Consider the following 14,421-nt stretch of genomic DNA (forward strand, 5'->3'; position numbering starts at 1 on the left):
AGTATTAATGTAATTCATCATGGATTAATGGAACAAAATAAATCACAATAAAACATGAACATGTAAATAGACACCTGAAAAGCATTTAATAAAATTTTAATGCCTTTACTTTTTAATTAATAATTGGAAATTTCATGTTTTAATAGTGGTTGTTTATCATTAACCATGACAGATATTTTGCTTAACAGTGGAAAGTCAGTAGCATCTTTGATCTCCAATCTAAAGTAGCCACCACCACTGAGCCCACTTTCTCCCTGTAACAACTGTTTTTTTAATCAATCCATAATTGCCCTGCTTATTTATTTTTACTTGTTTATTTCACTCTTCTTTTAGAAGAGATAGTGACTGTTCACTATTATATCTGTAGAACCTAATACAATGCCTGGCACATATTAGGTGCTTAATAAATACTTGTTAAATAAAACCCATTTGTGAAGGATACAAGCAGAGGCCAGATTACAAAATACCTTGGAAGGTGTATTAATTAGTATTCAGTTTGGCTGTGAGTGACTGATTATTTAAAATAATAGTGTAAACAAGTCAGAAGTTTACTGCTTTGTCATGTAAACTGTGTGTCTAGGTAGTGATGGCTTTTGACATGCTTCAGACTGAGTTCAGGACTCAGACACCTTTTTTTTTTTTTTTTCACTGCTCCATGGTCCAAACACAGCTAATGATGAGCACAACACAGGCCTTTAAAATAAAAGTGATTTTATTACAAAATTCTAAAAATGTGCTTCTAATGACTGTCTTGCGAATACTGCATACGAAGAAACAGATCTTCATAATCCAGACAATCATAGAGCAGATTTTATACTGTCCATGGAATTAGTATTTAGAAGACCTTCTTTTCAGTTAAGAAGAGTCTTCAGAGCACCACTATTTGAAGGAAAGGTATTTTGCATATCACAGTTCATCTTTGGTCTGCAATTAAGAAACAAAATATTTAGAGCCATCAAGAAGTTTTCCTTGAGTAAGAAGGCTTACATTTAGTCTATTAATTACTTTCCCCTAAAGACAAAAGACAGAGAAGGCAATGGCACCCCACTCCAGTACTCTTGCTTGGAAAATCCCATGGACGGAGGAGCCTGGCAGGCTGCAGTCCATGGGGTCCCAAAGAGTCGGACACAACTGAGTGACTTCACTTTCACTTTTCACTTTCATGCATTGGAGAAGGAAATGGCAACCCACTCCAGTGTTCTTGCCTGGAGAATCCCAGGGACGGGGGAGCCTGGTGGGCTGCCGTCTATGGGGTTGCACAGAATCGGACACGACTGAAGCGACTTAGCAGCAGCAGCAGCAAAGACGAAAGAGGCTTCCCTGCTGGCTCAGATCTGCCTGCCAATGCAGGAGATTCGGGCTTGATCCTTGGGTGGGGAAGATGCCCTGGAGGGGGAAATGGCAACCCACTCCAGTATTCTTGCTTGGAAAATCCCATGGACAGAGGAGCCTGGCGGGCTACAGTCCACAGGATCACAAAGAATCGGACACGATTTAGCGACTGAGCATACAAGCACACAAAGATGAAAGAAGGGATAAATGAAGCTGAGTCATCACTAGAGGATATTAGGACTATTATTTGGAATCATCTAAGGGTAAAGTCTCATTGGTGGGAACCTGAACATCTAGGGGTCTGTATTATGGTAAAGGCTTGTGTTCTGAATGGTATCAGTGAATGGCCAGAGTAGACCACCAGGGTGGGAAAATCAATAATGCTATCATTCTAGTCATAAGTTCTACCAATCAGGGGAATCATCTGGCAGTCCTTGAAGTCACTTAGAGATAAAAATAAATTAAAAAAAGAGGAGTGGAGTAAGGCAGCCACCCAGTTTCATTCGGAGCCAACAGACGCATTCTGATACCAAATCAAACTCCATGTGGGAGCACTTTCTAATTTTGGCCATTTCTGTTTTGAAACTGGCTTTCAGTGATTTTGTGGCCTTGCAGCACTGAGAGGGGTTACCACTGATGATGTACCACTTCTGAAGGCTAGTTAGAGGCTAATCCAAAGCAAAACCAAATGAAGCAAAATAAAACTAATTTCAGCAGGTGCTGTTTTCATGGTGTAAATACTGCAACCAGGTGTATTTCAAGCTACCAAAGGTTAACCGCTGTGCAGAATTCCTAAATATTTAACAATCAGTGAGCTGTATGTGACTTCCCTGGTTGCTCAGCGGTAAAGAATCCACCTACAATGCAGGAGACACAGGAGACGCAGGTTTGAACTCTGGGTTAGAAAGATGCCCTGGAGGAGGGCATGGCAACCCACTCCAGTATTTTTGCCTGGACAATCCCATGGACTGGACTTGAGCCATAGGGTCACAAAGAGTTGGACACGACCAGAGCAACCGATCATGCACGCATGAGCCTGTATGAGCTGGTTCCACCACACCACCAGCGTGGGCAGTCACCTTATTCTTTTTTAAACTCCCTTGGGAAGCAGAAATGGTTAACTGCGAAATCTGCTTCTCAACTCTGGTTCCAATGCACAATTTTGAGTCTGTCCATTCACAGACATGGTGATGTCTGTGAAAGTCAAGCCATTATATAATCATCTTTATATAACATACATTCCTTTAGATGAAAAACAACTATAATCGAAACAACCCTCCCCTTCCACAATGTCTTTACACACAACCATGCACACGATTTGAAGGAGGTACACTGGTTTTTGGTTCTTTGCTATAATCCAGATAGATGGTTCTGAACTAAACTCCTCTCTGGGCTTGGTTTTGTTAGCTATAAAATGAAGGCATTTACTGGGTGACATCAAAGGTCCTCTTTAGCCTGCCAAGTCCATATGTGAGTCTGCCTTTTATAAATGAAATCAGTGAAACTGAGGAAGTGAAGTCTCTCAGTCGTGTCCAACTCTTTGCGACCCCATGGACTGTAGCCTACCAGCCTCCTCCGTCCATGGAATTTTCCAGGCAAGAATACTGGAGTGGGTTGCCATTTCCTTCTCCAGGGGATCTTACTGACCCAGGGATGGAACCCGGGTCTCCTGCATTGCAGGCAGATGCTTTACCATCTGAACCACCAGGGAAGCCTGGTAATGCAGTGGTATTAACAGAGATCACTTTTAAATGAATAATCTGTTAACATGAATAATCATGGTTATATACTTTTCCATCTCTAAACTGGGATGATAAACTTTGCAGAAACTATCTCACAGGGAGATGAGGCTATTAGATGATACATGTGAAAATACTTTGCAAACTGCAAATATCTATTCAAATGCCACATGATCTGAATTCTCACAATAAAAGAGGCCTCCCTCCACTTTGCTGGGAGCTCCTATGTCTCTTCGCTTCACTGCACCTTAGCACCTTTTTTTTTTTTTTTTTGCCTTTTGTTGGTAACTATTTTTTCTGCCTCTGCTAGAATGAGTTGCTTGGAGGCTCCAGGGGGAATTTGGGTAGTTGCTGCCTGACTGATTGAGTAAAGGGGAGAATGAGGACTCGGACATGGTTAGTTCTTCCCGTGACATTGGCTAGGAGGTCAGTTCCGGTTACCTTCTTCCTATGGCACGTGCAAGGAAAGAGGTCATCTTCGGTCTCTGGTTCTACCCTCATCATGCCCTCTCGGATCTGGGGCTCACTCACTTGTAAACGGGCATATTCCTGTATAGGCAACAATATGAAAGCATGTTTTATTTAGCACTTAAGATGCTGAAGCAGAAGCTCCAATACTCTGGCCACCTGATGCAAAGAGCTGACTCATTGCAAAAGACCCTGATGCTGGGAAAGATTGAGGGCAGGAGGAAAAGGGGGTAACAGAGGATGAGATGGTTGGATGACACCACTGACTCAATGGACATGAGTTTGAGCAAACTCTGGGAGACGGTGAAGGACAGGGAAGCCTGGCATGCTGCGTTCACGGGGTCGCAAAGAGTCAGACATGACCCAGTGACTGAACAACAACGTAAGGTGCACTTACCAAATTAGATACACTGGAGTTTGCTAGAACTAGGTCCATTTAATTCACATGTCAAGTTATGAAATGCAAGGCCCTCCTTAAAACTCCACAACAGAGGTTCTGAGAGGTGACTGTCCTATTTCTAACAGTCCACTCCTTAGTCTACCCTTCATTTTTATGACTCTTTTACAGTATTTATTTTCATCTTCTGCCACGTAGTGAAAATGACTGTGTTCCCATCTTCCCTAAACTGAGAATCTGAGGACAGACTATTTCTTCCTGACCCACCACAGCTGGTACAGCCTCAGTCACGTCTTCATTCATCACGGGCTTCCTTGTCCTAAGTTCTGGGCGAGGTTCTTATGCTCTAGTACATGTGAGTTGAATGAATGAAGTCTAATAATAACCTGTGGCTCTTTAGGAATTCAGATTAGCAAATCCCCCCAGTTCTTTCTTTAGTTTACATATCACTCTTTAGGAAAGGTTACAAAGGGGGACGGGATCGGCAATGACCAACTTTGTTCTGTAGCAGAGCCTGAGACACAGGGCTCAATATCTAGAATTCTGCAACTCTGAGATTAAAACAATCTAACTTAGATCTAGAAATATTTATTAGCAAATTACATGCTTATGACTGCATTCTTAAAGAACCTTTCAAATTGTCAGATAGGCTTTGACTACAATCCCTAAATGGGTAGGTCCATAAAGACAAATTGCAAGAAAAGTCATGGCCCATATGGGGTCAGCAAAACAGGTCCAAACATGCCTTGCACTGTATAGAAAAAGAAACAGTAACAAGTAGCAGTATTGTACAGAGAACAAATAAGAATCCATGCACAGTACCTTTGTAGGCTCAGAGGCCGATTTTCTAACCACATGCCACACAGTTCTAACATTAACACCTTTCCCTTAAGGTTGTAGCATTCTCCATTAGCTATTCTTTAGCATCCTTCATTTTCACTATTATTTAATATTTATCCCTGACTTTCACTTACAGAGGTATATATGTATCTCCTTAATGAAAATACTTGTAGAAATTGTTAAGTGAAGTATTACTTGCTACTAACATGAACAATTAGAAATATTTCTATTTTCTTAGAAAATACTGACCTGGAAAAGTTTAAAATAATAACAGAATATGTCATCGCCCATGAGATTATTTCTTGCAAATTCTTGTCCTGTTTTGGCTATCTTCTTTGCCTTTGGGAGCAAAAATAATATCCTTTAATGAAACATATTTTTCCCCATGTAGACATATGCTAAGTCATCTTCCAAGTACATTTTGGTGGGAAAACAGTGGCTACAGTATCTTTGAAGCCTTGTGTAGAAAGGGAACATTTAATAGAGGATGTGTGTTTAAATCAAAGTGAGATTTTTAAGACTTGATAGTTTGAGAAGTCATATTGGGCCTTCTAGAATGGGCCTCTCTGGGACAGAAAAGGGAGACAAAATGAAGTAACAATGATTTTGCAAAGTCAATGCAAGATGAAGCTTAACGCACTGCCTTAATAATTTTTAGCAGACAATTAGTTTGAAGCTTCTCTCATGCAATCTTTCATTTTAATCCGTGGCAGTTAGTTTTTCCCCCTGCCAAGCTGGCCACCTGTATTTTCATGTTGCTGGTGGAGGTGAGGCAGTGCTGGAAGCTCACATCTAACTGAATGAAAGAGACAGCAAAATCAAGGCCAAGGTTTAGGTTTTCGTGTCATGTGCAGAGTGGGCAGTTAATCCAAGCCACTATGCCTGTCTTCACCCTGAAGGGATCTGAGCTATGCATGGGGAGTTGGCTTCCCATTTACAGGAAGGGTCTACATGTAAGCATCTTGAATGCTTTCCAGGCACAAGACATGGAAATGACCCCGTGATAACTGGGGGTACAAAGAGACTGACCTTACCTCTTCATCGTGATCTTTTGCCCACTGAAGTTTTTCTAGGAGATCACTCAGGTTGCTTTTAACTGGAATGTAGTGTTTCCAGGGCTGCAGTTCGTTATAAAAGTGTTCATAGTAGATGGAGTCCTGCTTCAGCACCACACTGTCACCGACCAGCAGATACGGCAGGCGGTAGGCTGCCACGGTGCCATCGACGTTGATCTGATATTTGTGCTGCAAACAGCAGGACAGCAGAAGAACCTCCATTGAATTCCCTTTTCCCCACTCTTCTTTATTCTCCTCCTCTTTACACACGTCAAACCTCACCATTCTCAGATACAAACTGGCTAGATTTTGTCCTTGGCCTCTGCCACTTAGTAAGTGCTATAATTATTTATATGTATACATAACACACTGACCTAGATGTAGGGCCTATTTTGATGTTCCCCCAAATTTCAAGAAGGAGCCCCAAGTCTAACGCTGGAGCAGCCAATAAAATTATAAAACTGTTGTCCAAAGGCTACAAGCTAAGGAAATTAGATTTATTATGACTACTTCCCAGGTGGCAGTAGTAGTACAGAATCCAGCTGCTAATGCAGGAGGCGTAAGAGACACGGATTCGATCCCTGGATTGGGAAGATCTCCTGGAGGAGGAAATGGTAACCCACTCCAGTATTCTTGCCTGGAGAATCCCCATGGACAGAGGAGCCTGGTGGACTACAGTCCACAGGGTCACAAAGAGTTGGACACGATTGAAGCGACTTAGCGTACATGTGACTACTTTATCAATGGCATCATAGTACCTACTGATGGCACATTCTAAGCTGTGTTAACCATACCTTTGAAACATCAGGTGGCCACATCCAGGTCTGAAAGAAATTAACAAGCTCTGGGGTAAGAACATCTATGAATCAAAATATTTCTAGCATGACAGAGGTCAATAAATATTTATCTATTTAACTGGGTCTTAGTTGAGGCACATGTGATTTTCACACAGGTTGTCTAGTGGGGGCACACGGGCTTAGTTGCTCCACAGCATATGGGATCCCAGATCAGGGATTGAAACTGCATCCCCTACATTGCAGGGCAGACTCTTAACCACTGGACCACCACGGATGTCGCAGTCAACAGTTTTTAGCTGCAGCAAATCCAACAGGTACAACAGAAAGAAAGCAAAGGTCTGACAGGACACTCTCAGAGGAGGAACGGCTGGTATTATCTCTCTTTGGTTATAACCATTTCTTTACAAAATTTCTGTGACATGCACATGGAAGAAAAACTGATTATTCAGCTTATGGCCATCTTTAAGTCTTCTTGTGCTCTGTGTACTAAGTCGCTTCAGTCGTGGCTGACTCTTTGCAACTCCATGGAATGTAGCCCACCAGTCTCCTCTGTCCATGGGGATTATCCAGGCAAGAATATTGGAGTGGGTTGCATTTCTTTCTCCAGGGGATCTTCCCGACCCAGGGATCGAACCCGCATCTCTTATGTTTCCTGCATTGGCAGGCGGGTTCTTTACCACTAGCGCCACCTGGGAAACCCTTAGGTCTTCTTACCACCAGGTAATCCATCAGAAGAAAATCAGGCCGTTTATAGCACAGACAGAGCTCGCCAATCACTGACCTTCCCACCTACAGGAGATGGCTGACTACTCTTCACTACATGGGGCTTCAAAACCCCTTGGTGATCTAGAGATCAGGGTGGTACCTCACTGCTTGAGAAAGGGGAACTGTCAGAAAAAGGATCAACCCTGGGAAAATAGGAACAGCCCACATTCTAGACACACAGAGAGTGCAGAACCTGCAGTTTTTGAGCAGAACAGCTGAATGGATTCCAAGTCGTTTCCCTACCAGAAGGGAAGAGCCACATGCTTTATATTACTTCTTGTCTATTGTGATGCTATGGCTCAGGGAAAAATATTTATAAAATCACTTACATGTATTTATCAATAAAAAAAGTGATTTCAAGTGAAAATGTGCTTCTCTTCAAGGTCAGTTGGGGCAAAAATTACCCGGATCCCAAGCTCCCTTGGTGCATATTTCATGTCAGGTCTAGGTACTGAGTAGGGGCTTCCCTGGTGGCTTAGACGGTAAAGAATCTGCCTGCATTGCAGGAGACCCACATTTGATCCCTGGGTCAGGAAGATCTCCTGGATGAGGGAATGGCAACCCATTCCAGTATTCTTGCCTGGAAAATCTCATGGACAGAGGAGCCTGGCAGGCTACGGTCTATGAGATCACAAAGAGTCAAAGAGAACTGAACAACTAACACTTTCACTTTTCTAGGTACTGAGTACAATCCAGGTTGCCTCCTGGGGGCTGGTCAGTCCCTGGTACCCCGTGCCTGGATGGTCCTAAAATTTTGTGCTCACCTCTCATCTCCTGTTGGAGAAGAAAATGGCAACCCACTTCAGTATTCTTGCCTGGAGAATTCCATGGACAGAGGAGCCTGGTGGACTACAGTCCACGGGGTCACACAGAGTCGGACATGACTGAGTGACGACTCTCACTCATTCACTGATCTGTAATTTACCTTGATTTCCCACCCCCCAAATGCAGGTGGGACTTCCCAGGTGGTGCTAGTGGAAAAGAACCTGCCTGCCAATGCAGGAGACATAAGAGACACGGGTTTGATCTCTGGGTCAGGAAGATTCCCTGGAGAAGGAAACGGCAACCCACTCCAGTGTTCTTGCCTGGAGAATCCGATGGACAGAGGAGCCTGGCAGGTTACAGTCCATAGGGTCACGAAGAGTCCGACATGACTGAAGTGACTTAGCACGCAAACGCAGATATTTGGGAAATCACAAAGCATTGGCTCTGGATGATGTCATACCTTGAAGAAATCGAAAAATGATATGTGTTTCACGATGGGACCATACAGGCTTTCGTCGTGTTTAAAGAAGAAGAAGTTGGTGAAAGCGGCATCTATGAGCTCTGGGTGCTTCCTGCTCAGCTTAACCAGCTCGAGTCTCTCTTTCCGGCTGTCTCGCCCTCTCCAGACAGCGGTGGAGTTTTTGCTTTCCCAGGGAGGACCCGTGTTGGCCTGCACAGACATCATATCCAGACTGACTCTGGAAGACAGACAGTGCAACAGATGTTTCCCCCAAACCATCAACTTGCAAGGGGTATTGGGGAAAAAACTCATCAAGGGAAGAAAACCAAGGCTCTGGGTCATCTGTGACCCATCTCTCACCGGCCCATGGTTTCGAGGACAGAGTCTGTCAAGTCGTAGGTGGGCATCACAATATCCTTGGAGTCCGTGGAGCCACACCAGGAAAAGATTGGATGGATGTGGGGACTGGATTTCTTTTTTTCCAAAGGCCAGTCTCCCAAATTAACAAAAAACTCCACATCAGGCATCTTCACCTAGGAAAAGGAAGCCAAAGTGTTAAAATGATGGTATCGTTTTTCATATCAGCCGTTTCACTATCATTGTCCAAACTCCACTGTTGTTATTGTTGTTTAGTCTCTCAGTCATGTCTGACTCTTTAGCGACCCCATGGACTGTAGCCCACCAGACTCCTCTGTCCATGGGATTCTCCATGGCAAGAATACTGGAGTGGGTTGCCATCTCCTTCTCCCGGGAATCTTCCCAACCCAGGGATCGAACTCAGGTTTCCTGCATTGCAGGCAGATTCTTCACCACTCTGCCGGCTGGGAAGACTATGATGTAAAACCTGGATTTAAATCGTGCATAATACACAAGAGAAAAGAAATACTTACTTTTCTAGTCAAAGAAAGTAGTATGGCATCCATGAAAATTCTAAAACCTACGTGTTCACCGTGAGTCTTGATATAAACCTGGAAGACAATTCCATGTTTATTCTGTTAGTCTAAAAGTACACTTTGGCTTCACTGAGATCAAGCTTATCACAATGATCGGCAGAATGATTTTTCATAAAACTATGTAGCTAGTGGTAGCCACATGGTCAAAACAAAAATAAATCACTAAGACAAACAAACAAGTTACCTTGTTATCCTTCAAGGTATAATGACACAAGCTCTGTCTTTGTCCAAATCTTTTTGGGATTTCTGTTGCAATCTTTTCTGGGTCAACGGTAGGGAAATGCACCAGATCTCTGTGAATCTGAGCAAAGGTTTCTGGGCAGTTCATCTCCCGTAGCCAGGCTGCACTGTCTTCCAAGGGACAGTCACAGTTCTCATGGTAAACCGGCCCTAATAACACATACGGAGCAAAGGGTACAGTAACAATCTCATTCAGCATGTGAAACAGGTAACAGATATTTGTAATGTGACTTCAGATCCTCCCTAGTTAGATGGGGAGGGCAATTTGATGGAAAACCTATTTTAAAAAGAGAAACATTTCTATTACACTGGGGGTATCGCGAGTACATCTGTTCTGACTGCTCTTTATGGTTAGGTCTTATGATATTTTCACAGTGAAGCCCACTTGGCATGACTTCAAAAGAAAGCTAATGGCACTACATTTTGCTCTAAGTGGCTTCCATAGTCCGTCCATTACTCTTTTTTTCCACACGGCATGTGGGGTCTTAGTTCCCCAACCAGGGATGGAAGCCATGTGAGTCTTAAGCACTAGACTGCCAGGGGAGTCCCCATCGTCCATCATTCTTTTCTTTTAAATTAATTTTTATTGCAGTATAGTTGCTTTACAATGTTGTGTTAGTTTCTGTTGTACAGCAAAGCATTACTCTTTATGTTTTGTGTACTTAAGAATAACCGAACATTGGTAAAAGGATATCAGAGGCATACACCTGTTTTAATGAAAGACAAAAGTGATAAGAAATTAATATTTCAATGGTCTGTTATACAAGCAAGTTCTTAAAATGTCTAAGATACTTCTCTCAATGGGTAAATCATCCTAACGATCAAAACAAGTGGGAATTCTCTGATGGTTCAGTGGTTAGGACTCCGTGCTTCTGATGCTGGGGCCTGGATTCGATATCCCTGGTGGGGAAACTAAGATACTGCAAGCCTTGAGGTGAGGGCAAAAAAACCAATACAAGTAATAAAGCACCCCTACTATGTTTGGTAGTTTTTTAAAGAAAATATAAAAAAGCAAAGTAATCCTCAAAACACCCATTTCACTAATACTATAATGAATTAATTACATGTGTATAGAAATAATACTAACGTAACATAGAATCTGAATTGAGATTTCACTGTCACTTATTTCTGTAATTCTGTAATTCTGTAATTCTCAGAACGTCACCTGACCCAGGCAGTAGGAGACAATGGGGCATCTTTTTAAGGTTTAGCAGGTTATATGGCACCGTGTGGCCCTAGCGGAGTGAGGGGAAGAAACCTAGACACTTTCTAGAAAAACGTTTGCCTTTCTTGAAGCAGTGGGTCAAGAAAGATTTTGTGTGACTATATACTCCTTGCTTCTCTAATATTTTAGGATATATGTTTGCTGAGATGGAATGATATAACGGCTTTAGGTAAGAAAGCTGTACTCTTATCCTATGTAAGAAAACATTGGAGAATTTCTCTGGAAAAATAGCATTGAAACAAAACCAAAAAACTACAGTCAACTTTCACCGTCTCTATCAAGCCCCTTCTTCCTGAAGTGATTGACCAAATTTCAGTGACACTCATCAGTTACTTAAGTCACATGTCCCTAACTAAGAAAGTGCCGTCTATGACCATATATATATATACACACATATATATAGCTTGATTGTTCTTGCTAATGTTGCATCTTCCGGAAGCAAATTCTCTATTACTAGAACTGAATACTATTAAGTTCACATTAAAGAACATACTAAGTTCTTTCCTCTTTAGTGAATTATAATTTCCATTCAAATCTTGCATTTCTTTCTTCTACCAGGATTTTCAACTTAGCTTTCAACTTCAGTCCATAGGGTCACTAAGATCTGACCTGCTTTAGCAACTGAAAAACAATAACAAAATTTTTTTTCTTCCAGTGAAAAAATATCAGGCTAACCTGCTTTTATGGATTGAATGACAGGTAATATTGTATTCAACCACTGTTGTTTTGAAATTATGTTCCAAATTACCTTTTAAAATATATGGAGATTTGGCCACATGTTGACCTTGTAATCTGACTTCTATCTTCAGGTTTTTGTAGCTGGCATACATTCTGTATCTTACTATGTAGGACCCATCTTTTCGGTCTAAAACCTGGACCCCAACTCTGGTGAATTGCTCATCTGGGGCTGAGATTTTAATCTGGAACACTTTTTCACCAGGAGAAGATGTGAATCTGTGATGGAAAGAACAGTGAAACATAAAGATTATTTTAAGAAACAAACGTACAAAGACTATGGTCTCCAGTCTGTGAACCTATTCTCTATATCCTCCCCCTAATATGTGCTTGTCTCTTTTTCCTTATGCTTTCAGTACCAGAATGAATAGGATGGATCAGAGATCATAGAAGAAAAAAAAAAGGATGACAATGGTCAAGATAAAACAGTTTCATTAGAAAATTACAAGGAGATATTTTAAGACTACTAATCTCTGTAAACATAGAACATCCTTTTATGTATTTCTTCTTTTTTTTTCCTTTTATGTATTTCATATATAAAACTAGTCCTATCAACCTACTATTTATTTCTTGCCCATCACATCTGGAAATCTGTGATCAAATGATGCCTCTAAAGATAATGGTTCTCTGAAACATCACTCTCAATGATTCTTATAAAAATCAGTATTATAAATCGTACTCAGCCATGGAAAAAGCTAGTAGTTAGCATATTATCTAAATGATGTTGTATAAAAGGTTTTTTTTTTTTGAGGGCATGCTCTTGGTGTTAGGATTAAGATGGTACTTAGTTTCCCAACCATACTATTTATAACCAAGTGACAAAATTTATAACCTTCCTTTTATTTAGAAAATTTCTTATTCCCAAGATTTTTTTGCCTACAAAATATACACAGACAGCTTCAATATAAAAAGACAATCATTTCAGAGGTATGTGAATTCTACAAATAAGTTTCGAGCACAAGTGTAATAGTTGAATGCAGTGGGATGAAATAAAGTTGTAACAAACACACAGGAGATTCATATTTCGATACTTTCTGCCTCAACCATAAAGTTATGCTGCTGCTGCCGCTGCTAAGTTGCTTCAGTTGTGTCCGACTCTGTGCGACCCCATAGACAGCAGCCCATCAGGCTCCCCCGTCCCTGGGATTCTCCAGGCAAGAACACTGGAGTGGGTTGCCATTTCCTTCTCCAATGCATGAAAGTGAAAAGTGGAAGTGAAGTCGCTCAGTCGTGTCCGACTCTTTGGAACCCCATGGACTGCAGCCTACCAGGCTCCTCTGTCCATGGGATTTTCCAGGCAAGAGTACTGGAGTGGGGTGCCATCGCCTTCTCTGATAAAGTTATGAATAGTGCTTTATTTTTCATTTTGAGTTTCAAAACACATTTACCTGCAGAGGTCTACCTGAAAATACAGCAGCACCAGAAAAAGGTGAAACCAACTAGTTTCTAACAACTGAGTTCAAATTCTTTATAACAATTTATGCAAAAATTATTAGAAAAGAGTTCCTTGTGCTAGGTTTTCATTAGTTATCTATTTGATACATACTGGTGTTGGGATTGATTGTATCTATGTCAATCCCAATCTATTCAGTGCTCTGTGCTGACCTAAATGGGAAGGAAATCCAAAAAAGAGGGGATATAAGTATATGTATAGCTGACTCACTTTGAGGTACTAGCAGAAACTAACACAACATCGTAAAGGAACTATACTCCAACAAAAATTAATGAAAAAGAATGTATAGATCTGTCTAACTGAATCAGTTTTTTGTACAGAAGAAATGAACACATTGTAAATCAACTATACTTCCATTAAAATAAATAAATAATAAATTAATTTAAATAGAAAAAAATTAGAATGCCTTAAGCAAAGTATAGGGGTTTGTTGGTTCTGCACTCCTGTAGGAATCCCTTTCAAAAGCGCCAGGAGAAGAGCTAATTCGAAATGATTTCTAAAGCTACAGAGAAAAATTGAGTAGGAGGGGGATAAACTCCCAAGGAGATGTGAATAGCCCCCAAGTGTCCTGGATTTTAAACTGCTGTGGAGAAACGAGTTCTGGGCGGACAGAACGCGAGGGGAGAAGCAGAAAGCTTGAACTGCTTTCCAAAATCGTCATGGAGCCATTGCAGACTTACTTCTTGCCCGAAGTGTCCACCGCCTGGATGTAGAAATAGCGCGCGGGAAGGACCACGGCTGCCTTGAGTCCAGGACCCCATACTTCGCTTTTTTCTGGGCTCAGTCGCGTCTCTCCGCCGCTCTCGGCCAGTGCTGGAACGGTCCCCAGAAAGAAGCAGTAAAGCAGCAAAATGCTAAACATTTACAAGCTGGACCCAAGATGATCCACGGATAAATGAAGTGGAAGAGGTGGACGCAGCCAGCCGCGGCTCGGGCGGGGGCGCGTCGGTCGATCGCAGCAGCAGACGAGGGTCCCGGAGGGGGTCTCTGGCTGTGCTGATCGCACGCGGGGGTCTCCCCCAGAAGGTCACAACCGGGGCGCAGCCTTGTCCAGTTGAAGGATGCCAGCAGCTCTGCTGAAACGGACAAGAAGCACGCCGCTCCTCTGCCTTGGGACAATGACAAACCGGCGTTGCTTCTGTAACTGTAGCATCATTGGGGGCGAGCCCGTCTCAGGTTCCAGCCCAAGGTGCAGGG

General features: G+C 42.1%; 1 protein-coding gene across 2 annotated transcripts; it reads right to left on the reverse strand.

Moving 5' to 3' along the window:
• Positions 1 to 694: 694 nt before the first annotated feature.
• POGLUT2 (protein O-glucosyltransferase 2) lies at positions 695 to 14,378 on the reverse strand. 2 transcript variants are annotated; one of them, XM_081552116.1, is made up of 10 exons: positions 13,905 to 14,378; positions 11,785 to 11,990; positions 9,756 to 9,961; positions 9,509 to 9,586; positions 8,979 to 9,151; positions 8,619 to 8,856; positions 5,811 to 6,020; positions 5,026 to 5,115; positions 3,513 to 3,620; positions 695 to 924 (listed from the first exon to the last, which is right to left on the reverse strand). In XM_081552116.1, exons 1-10 carry the CDS (start codon positions 14,084 to 14,086, stop codon positions 907 to 909), a joined length of 1,509 nt encoding a protein of 502 aa, XP_081408242.1. In that variant the 5' UTR covers positions 14,087 to 14,378; the 3' UTR covers positions 695 to 906. The 2 variants fall into 2 exon arrangements, with proteins under 2 accessions (XP_081408242.1, XP_081408243.1); XM_081552117.1 differs by lacking the exon at positions 3,513 to 3,620.
• Between the last annotated feature and the right edge of the window lie 43 nt (positions 14,379 to 14,421).

Source organism: Giraffa tippelskirchi, chromosome 12, assembly GCF_054371585.1.
Source record: "Giraffa tippelskirchi isolate mGirTip1 chromosome 12, T2T-mGirTip1v1.2.pri, whole genome shotgun sequence".
NCBI classification, from domain to species: Eukaryota; Metazoa; Chordata; class Mammalia; order Artiodactyla; family Giraffidae; genus Giraffa; species Giraffa tippelskirchi.

Coding starts and splice junctions, on each gene's coding strand:
- POGLUT2 (XM_081552116.1), bottom strand. CDS start 14,086: ATGTTTAGCATTTTGCTGCTTTACTGCTTCTTTCTGGGGACCGTTCCA. Junction 9,152..9,508: donor TACTTTCTTTGACTAGAAAA/GTAAGTATTTCT, acceptor TCCTTTTCCTAG/GTGAAGATGCCTGATGTGGA. Junction 6,021..8,618: donor CATTTTTCGATTTCTTCAAG/GTATGACATCAT, acceptor TGCTGTTTGCAG/CACAAATATCAGATCAACGT.